Source organism: Palaemon carinicauda, chromosome 43 (genome assembly GCF_036898095.1).
Source record: "Palaemon carinicauda isolate YSFRI2023 chromosome 43, ASM3689809v2, whole genome shotgun sequence".
NCBI lineage: Eukaryota > Metazoa > Arthropoda > Malacostraca > Decapoda > Palaemonidae > Palaemon > Palaemon carinicauda.
Window position 1 is genome coordinate 2,620,605 of NC_090767.1, and position 22,218 is coordinate 2,642,822.

Consider the following 22,218-nt stretch of genomic DNA (forward strand, 5'->3'; position numbering starts at 1 on the left):
TTTGGGTTTTTCAGGTGCTGATTTTCAAACTTTTGGTTTTCCAGGGGGCTGATTTTCAAACTTTGGGTCTTGTGGGTGCTAATTTTCAATTTTTGGGTTTTCCAGGGGGATGATTTTCAAAGATAGGGTTTTCCAGGGGGATGATTTTCATACTTTGGATTTCCTGGGGGAGGATTTTCAAACTTTTGGTTTTCAGAGGACTGATTTTCAAACTTTTGGTTTTCAGAGGACTGATTTTCAAACTTTTGGTTTTCCAGGGGCTGATTTTCAAACTTTTGTTTCCCTAGGGCTTATTTTAATACTGTGGGTTTCCTGGGGGCTTATTGTCAAACTTTGGGTTTTCAGGGGGCTGATTTTCAAACTTTGGGTTTCCTGGGGGCTGATTTTCAAACTTTTTGTTTCCTGGGGGCTAATTTTCAAACTGTGGGTTTTCAGGGGGCTGATTTTCCAACTTTGGGTTTCCTGGGGGCTGATTTTCAATCTTTTGGTTTTCAGGGGGCTGATTTTCAAACTTTGGGTTTTCAGGGGGCTTTTTTTCAAACTTTTGGTTTTCAGGGGGTTGATTTTCAAACTCTGGGTTTTCCAAGGGGCTGATTTTCAAACCTTGTATTTCACGGGGCTGATTTTCAAACTTTTGGTTTTCAAAGGGCTGATTTTCAAACTTTTGATTTTCAAGGGGCTGATTTTCGAACTTTAGGTTTTCAAGGGGCTGATTTTCAAACTTTTGATTTTCAATTGGCTGATTTTCGAACTTTTGATTTTCATGGGTTTGATTTTCGAACTTTGGGTTTCCTTGGGGCCGATTTTCAAACTAGGTTTTCAGAAGGCTGATTTTCAAACTTTTGGTTTTCCAGGGGCCTGATTTTCAAAATTTTGGTTTCCTGGGGTTATTTTCATACTTTGGGTTTCCTGGGGGCTGATTTTTAAACTTTTGTTTTCCTGGGGTCTGATTTCCAAACTTTTGGTTTTCAGGGGGCTGATTTTCAAATTTTTGATTTTACAGGGGGCTGATTTTCAAACTTTTGGTTTCTTGGGGGGCTGATTTTCAAACTTTGGGTTTCCTTGGGGCTGATTTTCAGACTTTTGGTTTTCCAGGGGGCTGATTTTCAAACTTTGGGTTTTCCATGGGCTGATTTTCTAACTTTGGGTTTCTTGGGGGCTCATTCTCAAACTTTTTTTTCAGGTGTTGGATTTTCAAACTATTGGTTTGTCAGGGGGCTGATTTTCAAACTTTCGGTTTTCCAGGGTGCCGATTTTGAAAACTGGGTTTTCCAGGGGGCTGATTTCCAAACTGAGTTTTCTAGGGGGCTGATTTTCAATTTTTGGGTTTTCAGGGGGCTGATTTTAAAACTTTGGGTTTTCTGGGGGCTGATTTTCAAAATTTGAGTTTACTGGGGGTTAATTTTCAAACTTTGGGTTTTCAGGGGGCTGATTTTCCAACTTTGGGTTTTCAGGGCCTGATTTTCAAACTTTTGGTTTACAGGGGGGTGATTTTCAAACTTTGGGTTTTCAGGGGGCTGTTTTAAAACTTTTGGTTCCCTTGGGCTGATTTTCATACTTTGGGTTTCCTAGGGGCTGATTTTTAAACTTTTGGTTTTCAAGGGGCTGATTTTCGAACTTTTGGTTTTTCAGGGTCTTATTTATAAACTTTGGATTTTCCAGGGGGCTGATTTTCAAACTTGGGTTTTCACAGGGGGCTGATTCTCAAACTTTGAGTTTTTGGGGGCTGATTTTCAAATTTTGGGTTTTCCAATGGGCTGATTTTCAAACTTTTGGTTTCCTGGGGGCTGATTTTCAAACTTTTGATTTCAGGCTACTGATTTCTAAACTTTGGGTTTTCAGGGGGCTGATTCTCAAACTTTTGTTTGTTAGGGGGCTGATATTCAAACTTTTGGTTTTCAAGGGGCTGATTTCCAAACTTTTGGTTTTCCTGAGGACATATTTTTAAACTTTGGGTTTCCTGGGGGCTGATTTTTAAACTTCTGGTTTCCAGGGGGCTGATTATCAAACTTTTGGTTTCCTGGGGGGCTGATTTTCAAACTTTTGGTTTCCTGAGGGCTGATTTTCAAACATTGGGTTTTCCAGGGGCTTATTTTAAAACTGGGTTTCCTGGTGGATGATTTTCAAACTCGGTTTTCAGGGCCTGATTTTCAAACTATTGGTTTTCAGGGGGCTGATTTTCAAACTTTGGGTTTTCAGGGGGCTGTTTTCAAACTTCTGGTTTTCAGGGGACTGATTTTCAATTGCTGGGTTTTCCAAGAGGCTGTTTTTAAAATTTTGGTTTTCAGGGGGCTGATTTTCTAAATTTTGGTTTTCAAGGGGCTGATTTTCAAACTTTTGATTTTCATGGGGTTAATTTTCGAACTTTGGGTTTCCTTGGGGCCGATTTTCAAACTAGGTTTTCAGAAGGCTGATTTTCAAACTTTTGGTTTTCAAGGGGCCTGATTTTCCAACATTTGGTTTCCTGGGGCTTATTTTCATACTTTGTGTTTCCTGGGGGCGGATTTTTAAACTTTTGGTTTTCAGGGGGATGATTTTTAAACTTGGTTTTTCAGAGGCCGATTTATAAACTTTGAAATTTCCAGGAAGATGAATTTCAAACTTGGGTTTTCACGGGGGGATGATTTTCAAACTTTGGGTTTTCAGGGGGCTGATTTTCAAATTTTGGGATTTCCAGGGGGCTGATTTCCAAACATTTGCTTTCCATGGGTCTGATTTCCAAACTTTTGGTTTTCAGGGGGCTGATTTTCAAACATTTGGTTTCCTTTTCATACTTTGTGTTCCCTGGGGGCTGATTTTTAAACTTTTGGTTTTCAAGGGGCCTGATTTTCAAACATTTGGTTTCCTTTTCATACTTTGTGTTCCCTGGGGGCTGATTTTTAAACTTTTGGTTTTCAGGGGGATGATTTTTAAACGTGGTTTTTCAGAGGCCGATTTATAAACTTTGGATTTTCCAGGAAGCTGAATTTCAAACTTAGGTTCTCACAGGGAGATGAATTTCAAACTTTGGATTTTCAGGGGGCTGATTTTCAAATTTTGGGATTTCCAAGGGGCTGATTTCCAAACATTTGCTTTCCATGGGTCTGATTTCCAAACTTTTGGTTTTCAGGGGGCTGATTTTCAAACTTTTGGTTTTTAGGGGGCTGATTTTCAAACTTTCGTTTGTCAGGGGGCTGATTTTCAAACTTTAAGTTTTCAATGGGCTGATTTCAAAACTTTGGGTTTTCCAGGGCGCTGATTTTCAAACTTTGGGTTTCCTGGGGGGGTGGGAATTTAGACTCTGGGTTTCAAGGGGGCTGATTCTCAAACTTTTGGTTTTCCAGGGGGCTGAATTTCAAACTTTGGGTTTTCCAGGGTGCTGATTTTCGAACCTTGGGTTTCGTGGGGGCTGATTTCCAAACTTTGGGTTTCCTGGGGGCTGATTTTCAAACTTTAGGTTTTCAGGTGGCTGATTTTCTAACATGGGGTTTACTGGGGGCTGATTTTCAATATTTTGGTTTTCCAGGGGCTGATTTTCTAACTTTGGGTTTCCAGGGGGCTGTTTTTCAAACTTTTGGTTTTCAGGGGGCTGATTTCCAATCTTTTGGTTTTCTGGGGGCTGATTTTCCAACTTTGAGTTTTCAGGGGGGGTGATTTTCATACTTTGGGTTTCCTATGGGCTGATTTTTAAACTTTTGGTTTTAAGAGGACTGATTTTCAAACTTTTGGTTTTCCAGGGGGCTGATTTTCAAACTTTTGGTTTCCTGGGGCTGATTTTCATAATTTGGGTTTCCTGGGGGCTGATTCTCGAACTTTTGGTTTTCAGGGGGCTTATTTTCATACTTTTGTTTTTTCAGGGGTTGATTTTCAAACTTTGGATATTCCAGGGGGCTGATATTCAAACTTTGGGTTTCCCATGGGGCTGATTTTCAATCTTTGGGTTTTCAGGGGGCTGATTTTCAAATTTTGGGTTTTCCAGGGGGCTGTTTTTCAAACTTTTGGTTTCCTGGGGGACTGATTTTTAAACTTTTGGTTTCCTGGGGGCTGATTTTCAAACTTGATTTTCAAGGAGCTGATTTTCAAACTTGGTTTTCAGGGGGCTGGTTAACAAACTTTTGGTTGTCAGGGGGCTGATTTTCAAACTTTAAGTTTTCACAGGGCTGATTTTTTAACTTATGGTTTTCAGGGGATGATTTCAAAACTTTGGGTTTTCCAGGGCGCTGATTTTCAAACTTTGGGTTTCCTGGGGGGGAATTTAGACTCTGTGTTTCAAGGGGGCTGATTCTCAAACTTTTGGTTTTCCAGGGGGCTGAATTTCAAACTTTGGGTTCCCAGGGTGCTGATTTTTGAACCTTGGGTTTCGTGGGGCTGATTTTCAAACTTTGGGTTTCCTGGGGGCTGATTTTCAAACTTTAGGTTTTCAGGTGGCTGATTTTCTAACATGGGGTTTCCTGGGGGCTGATTTTCAATATTATGGTTTTCCAGGGGCTGATTTTCCAACTTTGGGTTTTCAGGGGGCTGTTTTTCAAACTTTTGGTTTTCAGGGGGCTGATTTTCAATCTTTTGGTTTTCTGGGGGCTGATTTTTCAACTTTGGGTTTTCAGGGGGGGGGATTTTCATACTTTGGGTTTCCTAGGGGCTGATTTTTAAACTTTTGGTTTTCCAGGGGGCTGATTTTCAAACTTTTGGTTTCCTGGGGCTGATTTTCATAATTTGGGTTTCCTGGGGGCTGATTCTCGAACTTTTGGTTTTCAGGGGGCTTATTTTCATACTTTTGTTTTTTCAAGGGTTGATTTTCAAACTTTGGATTTTCCAGAGGGCTGATATTCAAACTTTGGGTTTCCCATGGGGCTGATTTTCAATCTTTGGGTTTTCAGGGGGCTGATTTTCAAATTTTGGGTTTTCCAAAGGGCTGTTTTTCAAACTTTTGGTTTCATGGGGGACTGATTTTTAAACTTTTGGTTTCCTGGGGGCTGATTTTCAAACTTGATTTTCAAGGAGCTGATTTTCATACTGGGTTTTCAGGGGGCTGATTATCAAACTTTTGGTTGTCAGGGGGCTGATTTTCAAACTTTAAGTTTTCACAGGGCTGATTTTTTAACTTATGGGTTTCAGGGGATGATTTTGACCTCTGGGTTTCAAGGGGGCTTATCTTCAAACTTTTGATTTTCCAGGGGACGGAATTTTAAGCTATTGGTTTTCCAGGGGGCTGTTATTCAAACTTTGGGTTTCCTGGGGGCTGAATTACCAACTTTGGGTTTCCTGGGTGCGGATTTTCAAACTTTGGGTTTTTCGGGTGCTGATTTTCAAACTTTTGGTTTTCCAGGGGGCTGATTTTCAAACTTTGGGTCTTGTGGGTGCTAATTTTCAATTTTTGGGTTTTCCAGGGGGATGATTTTCAAAGATTGGGTTTTCCAGGGGGATGATTTTCATACTTTGGATTTCCTGGGGGAGGATTTTCAAACTTTTGGTTTTCAGAGGACTGATTTTCAAACCTTTGGTTTTCCAGGGGCTGATTTTCAAACTTTTGTTTCCCTAGGGCTGATTTTCATACTGTGGGTATCCTGGGGGCTGATTTTCAAACTTTTGGTTTTCAGGGGGCAGATTTTCAATCTTTGGGTTTACTGGGGGCTGATTTTCAAACTTTTGGTTTCCTGGGGGCTAATTTTCCAACTTTGGGTTTTCAGGGGGCTGTTTTTCAAACTTTTGTTTCCCTAGGGCTGATTTTCATACTCTGGGTTTCCTTGGGCTGATTTTCAAACTGTGGGTTTTCAGGGGGCTGATTTTTCAACTTTGGGTTTCCTGGGGGCTGATTTTCAATCTTTTGGTTTTCAGGGGGCTGATTTTCAAACTTTGGGTTTTCAGAGGGCTGTTTTTCAAACTTTTGGTTTTCAGGGGGCTGATTTTCCAACTCTAGGTTTTCCAGGGGGCTCTTTTTCAAACTTTTGGTTTTCAGGGGGCTGATATTCAAACTTTGGATTTTCCAGGGGCTGATTTTCGAACTTTGGGTTACTAGGGGGCTGATTTTCAAACTTTTGGTTTTCAGGGGGCTTATTTACAAATTTTGGGTTTTCCAAGGGGCTGATTTTCGAAATTTTGGTTTCCTGGGGACTAATTTTCAAACTTTTGGTTTCCGGGGTCTGATTTTAAAACTTTTGATTTTCAGGTGGCTGATTTTAAAACTGGGTTTTAAGAGGGTGAATTTTCAAACTTTGGGTTTCTTGGGGGCAGATTTCCCAACTTTGGGTTTCCTGGGGGCTGATTTTCAAACTTTGGGTTTTTTCAGGGGCTTATTTTAAAACTTTCGGTTTTTCAGGGGGCTGATTTTCAGATTTTGGGTCTTTTGGGTGTTAATTTTCAAAATTTGGGTTTTCAAGGGGCTGATTTTCAAACTTTTGATTTTGAAGGGGTTGATTATCGAACTTTGGGTTTCCTTGGGGCTGATTTTCAAACTAGGTTTTCTGAGTGCTGATTTTCAAACTTTTGGTTTTCCAGGGGCCTGATTTTCAAACTTTTGGTTTCCTGGGGCTTATTTTCATACTTTGGGTTTCTTGGTGGCTGATTTTTAAACTTTTGGTTTTCATGGGGATGATTTTCAAACTTGGTTTTTCAGAGGCTGGTTTATAAACTTTGGATTTTCCAGGAAGCTGAATTTCAAACTTGGGTTTTCACAGGGGGATGATTTTCAAACTTTGGGTTTCCAGGGGGCTGATTTTCAAATTTTGGGATTTCCAAGGGGCTGATTTCCAAACATTTGCTTTCCTGGGGTCTGATTTCCAAACTTTTGGTTTTCAGGGGGCTGATTTTCAAATTTTTTTTATTTTACAGGGGGCTGATTTTCAAACTTTTGGTTTCCTGGGGGCTGATTTTCAAACTTTTGGTTTCCTGTACTGCTCATTTTCAAACTTTGGGTTTCCTTTGGGCTGATTTTCAGACTTGGTTTTCCAGGGGGCTGATTTTCAAACTTTGGGTTTTCCATGGGCTGATTTTCTAACTTTGGGTTTCTTAGGGGGCTCATTTTAAATTTTTGGGTTTCCTGGGGGCTAATTTTCAAACTCTTTTTCAGGTGTCGGATTTTCATACTATTGGTTTGTCATGGGGCTGATTTTCAAACTTTCGGTTTTCCAGGGTGCCGATTTTGAAAACTTTGGGTTTTCCAGGGGGCTGATTTCCAAACTGAGTTTTCTAGGGGGCTGATTTTCAATTTTTGATTTTTCAGGGGGCTGATTTTAAAACTTTGGGTTTTCTGGGGGCTAATTTTCAAACTTTGGGTTTTCAGGGGGCTTATTTTCCAACTTTGGGTTTTCAGGGCCTGATTTTCAATCTTTTGGTTTTCAGGGGGCTAATTTTCAAACTTTGGGTTTTCAGGGGGCTGTTTTAAAACTTTTGGTTTTCTGGGGCTGATTTTCATACTTTGGGTTTCCTGGGGGCTGATTTTTAAACTTTTGGTTTTCAAGGGGCTGATTTTCGAACTTTTGGTTTTTCAGGGTCTTATTTATAAACTTTGGATTTTCCAGGGGGCTGATTTTCAAACTTGGGTTTTCACAGGGGGCTTATTTTCAAACTTTGGGCTTTAGGGGGCTGATTTTCAAATTTTGGGTTTTCCAATGGGCTGATTTTCAAACTTTTGGTTTCCTGGGGGCTGATTTTCAAACTTTTGGTTTTCAGGAGACTGATTTTCAAACTTTGGGTTTTCAGGGGACTGATTCTCAAACTTTTGTTCGTCACGCATACGCAAACATTTTGTATTTTACATTACTGTATTATTATTTAGTGAAATAATGTGATTGTGTCTATCGGAACATATCAGTGAATGGTGTAGGTACTTGTACCAATCGCCATTTTTTTTTAAAGCAGCGAAAATGTGATTTTGAGGCTAATTTCTAATTTTCTATTTTTTCCTGTTTTCAGATTTTCAGCATGGCAAAGAAATATCTCAAGGAGGAGGAGTTTTTGGAGCTCCTTTTCGTCAGTAGTGATGAAGAAGAGCCTTTGACCCTTACCTTTGAAGAAGACACTATCCAAGACGACCTGGTCGACAATGAAACCTTGCTGCGTGAGTAAAAAGAGGATCAACTTTTGGCTGCTGAAGTAGCGGAAACAGCGCATGAAGAGAGACATGATTTTGCTGTCTCGCACGCAGTTCGTCTTGATTCCGTTGTTCCTGTGACTCCTGCAGAATCTCCTGTGCCTTCTTCAGCGTCTCCTGGGCCTTCTTTAGCGTATCCTGGGCCTTCTTCAGCGTATCCTGGGCCTTCTTCAGCGTCTCCTGGGCCTTCTTCAGCGTCTCCTGGGCCTTCTTCAGCATATCCTGCGGTTCCTATGCCTCATCTTAGTCCCGTGGAGAATAGGAGTAGGAAAAGGAGGAGAGGACCTCTTTGCCCTGCAGAAGGTGTGGCATTGAAGAGATTGCCGGATAACTCTTACATGGCTAGGGACAACACGAAGTGGCACTCAGAGCCAAACCCAACAATGCCACCAATCTTGAAGATTGACCAGTTTGACAGTGCCGGTCCTACCATGGCTGTCTTCGGGTGTAGGACTCCTGCTGAAGTGTTTGACAAATTTTTGACAAATATAATGCTTGCAGAAGTGGTCATCCACACCAACGAAAAAATCCTAACCCTACGGAACAAATACAAGCGGCAAAACGACCCCACCTTCAAGGATGTGACCCTCATGGAGTTACGTGCCTTCCTTGGGATCCTCATCATGACAGGGGCACGGAAGGACAATCATCTGACAGCGGAAAAGATGTTCTCTAAGTCTCTAGGATGTCCCTTCTACAGGAGCATCATGAGTGAGCGCCGCTTCGCCTTTATTCAGAGGGCCCTACGTTTTGACAGCATTGCCACGAGGGAGGAGCGTGTGACACATGACAAATTTGCTCCCATAAGGAATTTGTGGGACCAGGTCATTGCCAATTGCATTGCCAACTATGAACCCAGTGGGCATCTCACTGTGGATGAGCAGCTCCTCGGCTTCAGGGGACGGTGCCGTTTCAGGATGTACATCCCGAATAAACCAGCAAAGTAAGTAAGAAGCTTTATATATATATATATATATATATATATATTTATATATATATATATATATATATATATATATATATAATATATATATATATATATATATATATATATATATATATATATATATATATATATATATATATATATATATATATATATATATATATATATATATATATATATATATATATATATATATATATATATATATATAAATATATATGTATATATATATATATATATATATATATATATATATATATATATATATATATATATATATAAATATATATATATATATATATATCTATATGTGTATATATATATGATAGATAGATATATATATGCAATATTTTTAATTTTTTTGATATATATGCAATTTTTAAAAAATTTTTAAAGGTCTAGTTTTGTTTTCTTTATATTTATTGTTTCTTTTATTTTGTTTTCTTTATATTTATAGTTTCTTTTATTTTGTTTTCTTTATATTTATTGTTTCTTTTATTTTGTTTTCTTTATATTTATTGTTTCTTTTATTTTGTTTTGTTTAAATTTATTGTTTCTTTTATTTTGTTTTCTTTATATTTGTTGTTTCTTTTATTTTATGGCATGTGATGCAGACACTTTCTACATGTGCAATGCCATTCCCTACCTGGGCAAGGGAACTACCAATACAAGTACGCCCTTGGGAGAATACTTCACGTTGGAGCTAACCTGACCCTTCAGGAAGGCTGGGCGTATTGTTACGACGGACAACTGGTTTACTTCTCTGCCACTAGCCAAGGCTCTCCGTGAACGTGGGATGCATTTAGTTGGTATTATTCGTCCAAAACCGTACCTGCCTACTGTGTTGCTGTCAACGCCCATGGAATTAGGCGAATCTGTTGCCACGTATAATTACAAGGACAAGGTCACCGTTTTGTGCCAACGTGTCAAGCCGACGAAAAGGATCCCGATTCTTTCCACAGTTCATCACAATCCCACAGTTATTGAGGATCATAAAAGTCACATGCACATGTTTTATAATGCCACAAAGGGAGGAGTTGACACGTTCGATCAGATATGTTCTGCCCTGACCTGCAGCAGGAAGACCCGGAGGTGGCCCGTATGTGTCTTCTATGGGATTATCAATCTTGTTGTGAATAATTCCTTTTTTATCCACCAAAATTTGCCTGACAACACCTTGTATAACAGGAGGCAATTTTCTGCGGAATTGGCCATGGAACTCGCCCGTGATGCAGCACTTTCAAGACTCGCAAACAAGAGGTACCTCCCAAGGGACTTGACTTACCTCATTTGCTCTGTTTTTGCGGTACAAGAGCCCGAAGACGTGAGTCCAGACACTCCAAAACGAAGTGAGAAGCACAACAGATGCTCTCTCTGCTCTTCTTATTCTAATGTCAGGACCAAGCTTTTGTGTGGCAAGTGCCATAAGTCTGTTTGTAACTCCCATGTCAACTACACCTGCGACCAGTGCCAACTCAAGTAGTAAGTTTCACGAATTATTTTTCTTACCCGTTTATACTTACTAAAAACAATTTTTAACCTTTTTGCTGTCATCTAGGGTCATCATAGATTATTTATTTACCATTTTATTGCATATACATCAATTATTATTACTCTTACTAGATATGCCTTTCTTTTACGTCAATGGCGCACGGTGTGTGTTACATTTGAACTAAGCTTTTGCCCAGTTTATATTAACTATATATAATTCCTAAGGTTTTGCCATCATCTGGGATCATTGTAGATGACTTTTGGAAAAATTCATCCAAATATAATAAGTATTACTACTATAAATATAGCATTCCTTTCACACAAATATTTTGTAGTGATTTTGCGTATACAAAAATTAACCGCTTTTTCTTTTCTTTACAGATCTGGGAGTTTTGCTGATATCGGCGATTTTTTTACGTCAAGTTGTGCACACAGGACTCTAGTTGCAGCACCCAAGTGGTTTTTTGTTCATTGTTTTATTTTAAAGTGTCCAGTGCAAGTTATTTAGGAAAAATTGTATTTTTATACTTATTTTCGTATTTATGTAAGTACAGTGTTATTTTATATTCAAAGTTTTTTTTTCTCCTACACCAGTAGAAAGTAGACTCTTCAAACTAGTAAACTATGAAAAAAAAAATTGTAAATTGGTATCCTCCCGTTAACCCCCCCGAAAGGGAGTGTAACACATATGACACCACTCTACCTGTTACGGGCGGGTTTGGCCACGCTACCTGTCCAGGGTTAATGGGGCTGATTTTCAAACTATGGGTTTCCTGGGGGCTGATTTTGAAACTTTGGGTTTTCAGGGGGTTGATTTCAAAACTTGGTTTTAAGGGGGCTGATTTCCAAACTGGGTTTTCCAGGGGTCTGATATTCAAACTTTTGGTTTTCAAGGGGCTGATTCCCAAACTTTTGGTTTTCCTGAGGACATATTTTTAAACTTTGGGTTTCCCAGGGGGATGATTTTCAAAGATTGGGTTTTCCAGGGGATGAATTTCATACTTTGGATTTCCTGGGGGATGATTTTCAAACTTTTGGTTTCCTGGTGGCTTATTTTCAAACTGTGGGTTTTCATGGGGCTGATTTTCAAACTTTTGGTTTTCCAGGGGCTGGTTTTCAAACTTTTGTTTCCCTAGGGCTCATTTTAATACTGTGGGTTTCCTGGGGGCTGATTTTCAAACTTTGGGTTGTCAGGGGGCTGATTTTCAAACTTTGGGTTTCCTGGGGGCTGATTTTCAAACTTTTGGTTTCCTGGTGGCTTATTTTCAAACTGTGGGTTTTCATGGGGCTGATTTTCCAACTTTGGGTTTCCTGGGGGCTGATTTTCAATCTTTTGGTTTTCAGGGGGCTGATTTTCAAACTTTGGGTTTTCAGGGGGCTGTTTTTCAAACTTTTGGTTTTCAGGGGGCTGATTTTCAAACTTTGGGTTTTCCAAGGGGCCGATTTTCAAACTTTGGTTTTCACGGGGCTGATTTTCAAACTTTTGGTTTCAAGGGGCAGATTTTCAAACTTTTGATTTCCAAGGGGCTGATTTTCGAACTTAAGGTTTTCAAGGGGCTGATTTTCAAACTTTTGATTTTCAAGGGGCTGATTTTCGAACTTTGGGTTTCCTTGGGGCCGATTTTAAAACTTTTCGTTTTCAGAGGGCTGATTTTCAAAGTTTTGGTTTTCAAGGGGGTGATTTTCAAACTTTTGTTTCCCTGGGGCTGATTTTACTATTTTGGGTTTCCTGGGGGCTGATTTTCAAACTTTTGCTTTTCAGAGAGCAGAATTTCAAACTTTTGGTTTTCTAGGGGGTTGATCTTCAAACTTTTGGTTTCCTGGGGCTGATTTTCATAAATCGGGTTTCCTTGGGGCTGATTTTCAAAATTTTGGTTTTCAGGGGCTTATTTTCAAACTGGTTTTTCCATGGGCTGATTTTCAAACTTTGGATTTTCCAGGGGGCAGATTTTCGAACTTTGGGTTACCAGGGGCTTATTTTCAAACTTTTGGTTTTCAGGGGGCTTATTTTCAAAATTTGGGTTTCCTTGGGGCTGATTTTCAAAATTTTGTTTTTCAGGGGGCTTATTTGCAAACTTTTGTTTTTTCAGGGGCTAATTTTCAAACTTTGGATTTTCCAGGGGGCTGATTTTTTAACTTTGGGTTACCGAGGGGCTGATTTTCAAACTTTTGGTTTTCAGGGGGCTGATTTTCAAATTTTGGGTTTTCCAAGGGGCTGATTTTCAAACTTTTGGTTTCCTGGGGACTGATTTTCAAACTTTTGATTTTCAGGTGGCTGATTTTAAAACTGGGTTTTCAGAGGGTGAATTTTCAAACTTTGGGTTTCTTGGGGGCAGATTTTCCAACTTTGGGTTCCTGGGGGCTGATTTTCAAACTTTGGGTGATTTCAGGTGCTTATTTTAAAACTTTCGGTTTTTCAGGGGGCTGATTTTCAAACTTTGGGTCTTGTGGGTGCTAATTTTCAAAATTTGGGTTTTCCAGGGGCTGGTTTTCAAACTTTGGGTTTTCCAGGGGATGATATTCAAACTTTGGGTTTCCTGGGGGATGATTTTCAAACATTAGGGGTCTTGGGGGCTGATTTTTAAACTTTTGGTTTTCTGGGGCCTGATCATCAAACTCTGGGTTTTCAAGGGGCTGATATTCAAACTTTTGGTTTTCAGGGGCTGATTTTCATACTTTTGGTTTTCAAGGGGGCTGATTTTCAAACTTTTAATTTCCTGGGGCTTATTTTCAAACTTTGGGTTTTCCAGGGGCTGATTTTCAAAGCATGGGTTTCCTGGAGGATGATTTTAAAACTTTGGGTTTCCTGGGTGCTGATTTTAAAACTTTTGGTTTTAAGGGGGCGGATTTCCAAACTTGGTTTTCCAGGGGTCTGGTATTCAAACTTTTGTTTTTAAAGGGGCTGATTTTCAAACTTTTGGTTTTCCTGAGGACATATTTTTAAACTTTGGGTTTCCTGACGGCTGATTTTGAAACTTCTGGTTTCCAGAGGGCTGATTATCAAACTTTTGGTTCCCTAAGGGGCTGATTTTCAAACTTTTGGTTTCCTGCGGGCTGATTTTCAAACATTGGGTTTTCCAGGGGCTTATTTTAACCCTGGATAGGTACGGTGGGTCGTTTGCGACCCCGAGCGTCAAAAAAAAACAGGTTTTTCTCACGTGACTCACCCCTGTGACTGAATTTGTGGGTGATCGACCTGCAGGAGGTGTGTCACCTACACGCTCTAGTAGTGTCCAGATGTGCATTGCTGTAGCTGTACTCCTTCCCCGATTTCTGAGACGCGTCGGGGTCGTTCGCGTCCGAGTTTACCCTTCTGAGGTAGTTTGCATAATTATCAAAGTTATTACGTATTATGAAATTGTCGTAGAATGGTGCAACTTGTATAGGTTATCAGTTGTGGAAAGTCTTGGTGGATTGTTTGGCTACCATGTGCATGTTTTTTTTTTAGTTAAAATGTCATTCATCACCACGAGGACCATTTTACCGCGAGTGCCCCTTTTTCATTTTTTTTCATTTTTTTGCCAAGTCATTTTTCCGTAAGATATTGCCAAATAGTGTCGTAAAACTTTTGCTTGTTTAGTGTTGGAAAGTGTGTCTAGATGATCTGGCTACCCATGCATGACTTTGTTTTTGTCAGATACGACGTAGTTATTGGTATATTGGGTATTTAACTGCGGTTACCAATTTCTGTGTTTTTTTCAATATTTGTAAAAATTACTACGTAGTAAGGAATTGCCGTATATTATTCATTTTTTTTCATGTTTATGTGTTAGAGAGTGTGCCTTGATGGTTGGGCTAACACGTGCATGTCTTTTTTTTTATCTGAGATGTCGTATATTAGAATGTCGGGCATTTTACCGCGAGTGTCCCTTTTTAATTTTTTTTAATTTTTTTGCCAAGTCATTTTTCCGTAAGATATTGCGAAATAGTGTCGTAAAACTTTTGCTTTTTTAATGTTGGAAAGTGTGTCTAGATGATCTGGCTACCCATGCGTGATTTTGTTTTTGTCAGATACAACGTAGTTATTGGTATATTGGGTATTTAACTGCGGTTGCCAATTTCTGTTTTTTTTTCAATATTTGTAAAAATTTACTACGTAGTAAGGAATTGCCGTATATTATTGATTTTTTTTTCATGTTTATGTGTTAGAAAGTGTGCCTTGATGGTTGGGCTAACACGTGCATGTCTTTTTTTTTTATCTGAGATGCCGTATATTAGAATGTTGGGCATTTTTCCGCGAGTGCCCCTTTTTATTTGTTTTGCATTTTTTTGCTTAGTCATGTTACCGTAAGGAATTGGCAAGTAGTGTCGCAAAACTTATATTTTTATAGTGTTGGAAAGTGTTTCTAGATGATCTGGCTACCCATGCCTATTTTTTTTTAGCCAGATATGGCGTATATATAAGTATGTGTTCGATTTTCCTGTGATTGCCATTTTTTCGTTTTTTCCCATTTCTTTCAAAATTACTACGTACTAAGGAACTATCACAGAGTAATATTTCATTTATATGTTTATTTGTCGGAAAATATGCCTTGATGGTTTGCCTAGCACGTGGCTGAAATTTTTTTTTCTGAAATGCCGTATATTAGAATGGCCATTTTTCCACGAGTGCCCCTTTTTATTTGTTTTGCTTTTTTTTGCTCAGTCATGTTACCGTAAGGAATTGGCAAGTAGTGTCGCAAAACTTATATTTTTATAGTGTTGGAAAGTGTTTCTAGATGATCTGGCTACCCATGCCTATCTTTTTTTTAGCCAGATATGGTGTATATATAGGTATGTGTTCGATTTTCCGGTGATTGCCATTTTTTCGTTTTTTCCCAATTCTTTCAAAATTACTACGTACTAAGGAACTATCACAGAGTAATGATTCCTCTAGATGTTTATTTGTCGGAAAATTTTGTTTACTTTTTTTTTTATTGAATATCATCAAATTTTTTTAGCTAAAATATTGTTTTACATTTTTTTTTCGATTTTATTTCCCTTCAAAAAAATTTTTTGGGTCAGAATTTTAATTTTATAGTCGTAAAATAATCGACAATTATCCAGCAACCCACCATACAATTTTTATGCATATCCAATAATAATTAGATTAGTAAATAACACCTTGAAATTGACATACCCTTCCTACATTTCAAGTGGCAGATTAGGGAGTCTGAGTCAGTGTGGTTGGCGGCCATTTTGTGGACATATCCGAAGCGTAAGCTGCCCTATCTATATATATTCTTGTTCCCTATAGAATTTGTGATATTTTGGTATATTTTTACCTGCATAAATATCATATTATATATTAAATATATGTATTTTTTTACGAAATTTCCAAGTAGTCAAAAAATTACCTTTAGATATGGCCCCTGATATAAATGTAATTTACAAAATAATGAAATTTTTTTTACATATTTCTATTTTAGGATAACATATGTTTATTCCCTAAAAAAATTAGCCACTTCCTATTTCATTTGGGTACCCAAAAAAATTCATGAAATTTGGACAATTTTTTTTTGGCCAAAAAAAGTTACCCTTTTTTTCTCATTTCAGATCTTCACCTCCATGGGTCTGACTTCATCCAAAATACATCAAGATGTGTCCTAAACATTCAAGAATCAATTCCTAAAAGGATTTGTGTATATATGTATAAACTTTTTTTTTATGAATTTTTATGTCAGGTCTTTTTTTTTCTACTTAATTTTTTAAAATATTTATAATAAATAGTTTTTCTGCAGATGAGTAGTATTTATCTTTACAGTTGTTTTAAGCATTCATTGAAGTTTTTTTTGGCAAAAGAAAAAAGGAGGTTACTGCAAAAACTGATTTTTCAAGAATTTTTTTGGCGTCGGGGTCGTTCGCGTCCGAGTATACCCTTAAAGGGGTGTCCGAGGACCGTACCTATTCAGGGTTAAAACTGGGTTTCTTGGTGGATGATTTTCAATTTGGGTTTTCAGGGCCTGATTTTTCAAACTTGGTTTTCAGGGGGCTGATTTTCAAACTGGGTTTTCAGGGGGCTGTTTTCAAACCTTTGGTTTTCAGGGGACTGATTTTCAAACTCTGGGTTTTCCAAGGGGCTGTTTTTCAAACTTTCGGTTTTCAGGGGGCTGATTGTCAAACTTTTGGTTTTCCAGGAGCCTGATTTTCAAACTTTTGGTTTCCTGGGGCTTATTTTCATACTTTGGGTTTCCTGGGGGCTGATTTTTAAACTTTTGGTTTTCAGGGGGATGATTTTCAAACTTGGTTTTTCAGAGGCCGATTTATAAACTTTGGATTTTCCAGGAAGCTGAATTTCAAACTTGGGTTTTCACAGGGGAATGATTTTCAAACTTTGGGTTTTCAGGGGGCTGATTTTCATATTTTGGGATTTCCAAGGGGCTGATTTTCAAACATTTGCTTTCCTGGGGTCTGATTTCCAAACTTTTGGTTTTCAGGGGGCTGATTTTTAATTTTTTCATTTTACAGGGAGCTGATTATCAAACTTTTGGTTTCCTGAGGGGCTGATTTTCAAACTTTTGGTTTCCTCTACCGCTCATTTTCAAACTTTGGGTTTCATTGGGGCTGATTTGCAGACTTTTGGTTTTCCAGGGGGCTGATTTTCAAACTTTGGGTTTTCCATGGGCTGATTTTCTAACTTTGGGTTTCTTGGGGGCTCATTTTCAATTTTTGGGTTTCCTGGGGGCTAATTTTCAAACTTTTTTTTCAGGTGTCGGATTTTCAAACTATTGGTTTGTCAGGGGGCTGATTTTCAAACTTCCGGTTTTCCAGGGTGCCGATTTTGAAAACTTTGGGTTTCCAGGGGGCTGATTTCCAAACTGAGTTTTCTAGGGGGCTGATTTTCAATTTTTGGGTTTTCAGGGGGCTGATTTTAAAACTTTTGGTTTTGTGGGGGCTGATTTTCAAACTTTGAGTTTACTGGGGGCTAATTTTCAAACTGGGTTTTCAGGGGGCTGATTTTCCAACTTTGGGTTTTCAGGGCCTGATTTTCAAACTTTTGGTTTTCAGGGGGCTGATTTTCAAACTTTGGGTTTTCAGGGGGCTTTTTTAAAACTTTTGGTTTCCTGGGGCTGATTTTCATACTTGGTTTTCTGGGGGCTGATTTTTAAACTTTTGGTTTTCAAGGGGCTGATTTTCGAACTTTTGGTTTTTCAGGGTCTTATTTATAAACTTTGAATTTTCCAGGGGCTGATTTTCAAACTTGGGTTTTCACAGGGGACTGATTTTCAAACTTTGGGTTTTTGGGTGCTGATTTTCAAATTTTGGGTTTTCCAATGGGCTGATTTTCAAACTTTTGGTTTCCTGGGGGCTGATTTTCAAACTTTTGGTTTTCAGGGGACTGATTTCCAAACTTTGGGTTTTCAGGGGGCTGATCTTCAAACTTTTGTTTGTCAGGGGGCTGATTCTCAAACTTTTGTTTGTCAGGGGGCTGATATTCAAACTTTTGGTTTTCAAGGGGCTGATTTTCAAACTTTTGGTTTTCCTGAGGACATATTTTTGAACTTTGGGTTTCCTGGGGGCTGATTTTCAAACTTCTGGTTTCCAAGGGGCTGATTATCAAACTTTTGGTTCTCCAGGGGGCTGATTTTCAAACTTTTGGTTTCTTGAGGGCTGATTTTCAAACATTGGGTTTTCCAGGGGCTTATTTTAAAACTGGGTTTCCCGGTGGATGATTTTCAAACTCGGTTTCCAGGGCCCAATTTTCAAACTTTTGGTTTTCAGGGGGCTGATTTTCAAACTTTGGGTTTTCACGGGGCTGTTTTCCAACTTTTGGTTTTCAGGGGACTGATTTTCAAACGTTGGGCTTTCCAAAGGGCTGTTTTTCAAACTTTTGGTTTTCAGGGGGCTGATTTTCTAAATTTTGGTTTTCAAGGGGCTGATTTTCAAACTTTTGATTTTCAAGGGGTTGATTTTCGAACTTTGGGTTTCCTTGGGGCCGATTTTCAAACTAGGTTTTCAGAGGGCTGATTTTTAAACTTTTGGTTTTCAAGGGGCCTTATTTTCAAACTTTTGGTTTCCTGGGGCTTATTTTCATACTTTGTGTTTCTTGGGGGCTGATTTTTAAACTTTTGGTTTTCAGGGGGATGATTTTTAAACTTGGTTTTTCAGAGGCCGATTTATAAACTTTGGATTTTCCAGGAAGCTGAATTTCAAACTTGGGTTTTCACAGGGGGATGATTATCAAACTTTTGGTTTTCAGGGGGCTGATTTTCAAATTTTGGGATTTCCAAGGGGCTGATTTCCAAACATTTGCTTTCCTGGGGTCTGATTTCCAAACTTTTGGTTTTCAGGGGGCTGATTTTCAAACTTTGGGTTTTCAGGGGGCTGATTTTCAAACTTTTGTTTGTCAGGGGGCTGATTTTCAAACTTTAAATTTTCAATGGGCTGATTTCAAAACTTTGGGTTTTCCAGGGGGCTAATTTTCAAACTTTGGGTTTCCTGGGGGCTGAATTTGGACTTTGGGTTTTCAGGGGGCTGATTCTCAAACTTTTGGTTTTCCAGGGGGCTGAATTTCAAACTTTGGGTTTTCCAGGGTGCTGATTTTCTAACCTTGGGTTTCGTGGGGGCTGATTTTCAAACTTTGGGTTTCCTAGGGGCTGATTTTCAAACTTGGGGTTTTCGGGTGGTGTATTTTCTAACATGGTGTTTCCTGGGGGCTGATTTTCAATCTTTTGGTTTTCTAGGGGCTGATTTTCCAACTTTGGGTTTTCAGGGGGCTGTTTTTCAAAGTTTTGGTTTTCAGGGGACAAATTTTCAATCTTTTGGTTTTCTGAGGGCTGATTTTCCAACTTTGGGTTTTCGGGGGGGGGTGATTTTCATACTTTGGGTTTCCTGGGGGCTGATTTTTAAACTTTTGGTTTTAAGAGGGCTGATTTTCAAACTTTTGGTTTTCCAGGGGGCTGATTTTCAAACTTTTGGTTTCCTGGGGCTGATTTTCATAAGTTGGGTTTCCTGGGGGCTGATTCTCGAACTTTTGGTTTTCAGGGGTTGATTTTCAAACTTTGGATTTTCCAGGGGACTGATATTCAAACTTTGGGTTTCCCATGGGGCTGATTTTCAAACTTTGGGTTTTCAGGGGGCTGATTTTCAAATTTTGGGTTTTCCAAGGGGCTGTTTTTCAAACTTTTGGTTTCCTGGGGGACTGATTTTTGGACTTTTGGTTTCCTGGGGGCTGATTTTCAAACTTGATTTTCAAGGAGCTGATTTTCTAACTGGGTTTTCAGGGGGCTGATTTTCAAACTTTTGGTTTTCAGGGTGCTGATTTTCAAACTTTAAGTTTTCACAGGGCTGATTTTTTAACTTATGGTTTTCAGGGGTTGATTTCAAAACTCTGGGTTTCCCAGGGGGCTGATTTTCAAACCTTGGGTTTCTTGGGGGCTGATTTTGAACTCTGGGTTTCCAGGGGGGCTTATTTTCAAACTTTTGATTTTCCTGGGGGCTGATCATCAAACTCTGGGGTTTCAAGGGGCTGATTTTCAAACTTTTGGTTTTCAGGGGCTGATTTTCATACTTTTGGTTTTCAAGGGGGCTCATTTTCAAACTTTCAATTTCCTGGGGCTTATTTTCAAACTTTGGGTTTTCCATGGGGCTGATTTTAAAGGTATGGGTTTCCTGGAGGATGATTTTAAAAATTTGGGTTTCCTGGGGGCTGATTTCCCAATTTCTTGTTTTCATGGGGCTGAGTTTCCAACCATGGGTTTCCTGGGGGCCGATTTTGAAACTTAGTTTTCAGGGGGCTAATTTTAAAACTTTTGGTTTTAAGGGGGCTGATTTCCAAACTGGGTTTTCCAGGGGTCTGATATTCAAACTTTTGGTTTTAAAGGGGCTGATTTTCAAACTTTTGGTTTTCCTGAGGACATATTTTTAAACTTTGGGTTTCCTGGCGGCTGATTTTGAAACTTTTGGTTTCCAGGGGGCTGATTATCTTTCTTTTGGTTCTCCAGAGGGCGGATTTTCAAACTTTTGGTTTCATGAGGGCTGATTCTCAAACATTGAGTTTTCCAGGGGCTTATTTTAAAACTGGGTTTCCTGGTAGACGATTTTCAAACTGGGTTTTCAGCGCCTGATTTTCAAACTTTTGGTTTTCAGGGGGCTGATTTTCAAACTGGGTTTTCAGGGGGCTGTTTTCAAACTTTTGGTTTTCAGGGGACTGATTTTCAAACTCTGGGTTTTCCAAGGGGCGGTTTTTCAAACTTTTGGTTTTAAGGGGGCTGATTTTTTAAATTTTGGTTTTCAAGGGGCTGATTTTCAAACTTTTGATTTTCAAGGGGATGAATTTGGGTTTCCTTGGGGCTGATTTTCAAACTAGGTTTTCAGAGGGCTGATTTTCAAACTTTTGGTTTTCCAGGGGCCTGATTTTCAAACTTTTGGTTTCCTGGGGCTTATTTTCATACTTTCGGTTTCCTGGGGGCTGATTTTTAAACTTTTGGTTTTCAGGGGGATGATTTTCAAACTCGGTTTTTCAGAGGCCGATTTATAAACTTTGGATTTTCCAGGAAGCTGAATTTCGAACTTGGGTTTTCACAGTGGGATGATTTTCAAACTTTGGGTTTTCAGGGGGCTGATTTTCAAATTTTGGGATTTCCAAGGGGCTAATTTCTAAACATTTGCTTTCCTGGGGTCTGATTTCCAAACTTTTGGTTTTCAGGGGCCGATTCTCAAATTTTTGATTTTACAGGGGGCTGATTTTCAAACTTTTGGTTTCCGGGGGGGCTGATTTTCAAACTTTTAGTTTCCTGTACTGCTCATTTTCAAACTTTGGGTTTCCTTGGGGCTTATTTTCAGACTTTTGGTTTTCCAGGGGGCTGATTTTCAAACTTTGGGTTTTCTGTGGGCTGATTTTCTAACTTTGGATTTCTTGGGGGCTCATTTTCAATTTTTGGGTTTCCTGGGGGCTAATTTTCAAACTTTTTTTTCAGGTGTCGTATTTTCAAACTTTCGGTTTTCCAGGGTGCCGATTTTGAAAACTGGGTTTTCCAGGGGGCTGATTTCCAAACTGAGTTTTCTAGGGGGCTGATTTTGAATTTTTGGGTTTTCAGGGGGCTGATTTTAAAACTGGGTTTTCTGGGGGCTGATTTTCAAACTTTGAGTTTACTGGGGGCTAATTTTCAAACTTTTGGTTTTCAGGGGGCTGATTTTCCAACTTTGGGTTTTCAGGGCCTGATTTTCAAACTTTTGGTTTTCAGGGGGCTGATTTTCAAACTTTTGGTTTTCAGGGGGCTGTTTTAAAACTTTTGATTTCCTGGGGCTGATTTACATACTTTGGGTTTCCTGGGGGCCGATTTTTAAATTGTTGGTTTTCAATGGGCTGATTTTCAAACTTTTGGTTTTTAGGGTCTTATTTATAAACTTTGGATTTTCCAGGGGGCTGATTTTCAAATTTGGGTTTTCACATGGGGGTGATTTTCAAACTCTGGGTTTTCGGGAGATGATTTTCAAATTTTGGGTTTTCCAATGGGCTGATTTTCAAACTTTCGGTTTCCTGGGGGCTGATTTTCAAACTTTTGGTTTTCAGGGGACTGATTTTAAAACTTTGGGTTTTCAGGGGGCTGATTCTCAAACTTTTGTTCGTCAGAGGGCTGATATTCGGACTCTAAGTTTTCAAGGGGCTGATTTCAAAACTTTGGGTTTTCCAGGGGGCTGATTTTAAACTTTGGGTTTCCTGGGGGCTGATTTTCATCTCTGGGTTTTCAGTGGGCTGATTCTCAAACTTTTGGTATCTCAGGGAGCTGAA

The 22,218-nt window shown here is 39.1% G+C and overlaps 1 protein-coding gene across 1 annotated transcript; it reads right to left on the reverse strand.

Moving 5' to 3' along the window:
* Window positions 1–18,997: 18,997 nt before the first annotated feature.
* On the reverse strand, window positions 18,998–20,069 carry LOC137633504 (uncharacterized). Its single transcript, XM_068365799.1, has 2 exons — window positions 19,698–20,069; window positions 18,998–19,201 (listed from the first exon to the last, which is right to left on the reverse strand). The coding sequence occupies exons 1-2, from the start codon at window positions 20,067–20,069 to the stop codon at window positions 18,998–19,000; spliced, it is 576 nt and encodes a 191-aa protein (XP_068221900.1).
* Window positions 20,070–22,218: the final 2,149 nt, after the last annotated feature.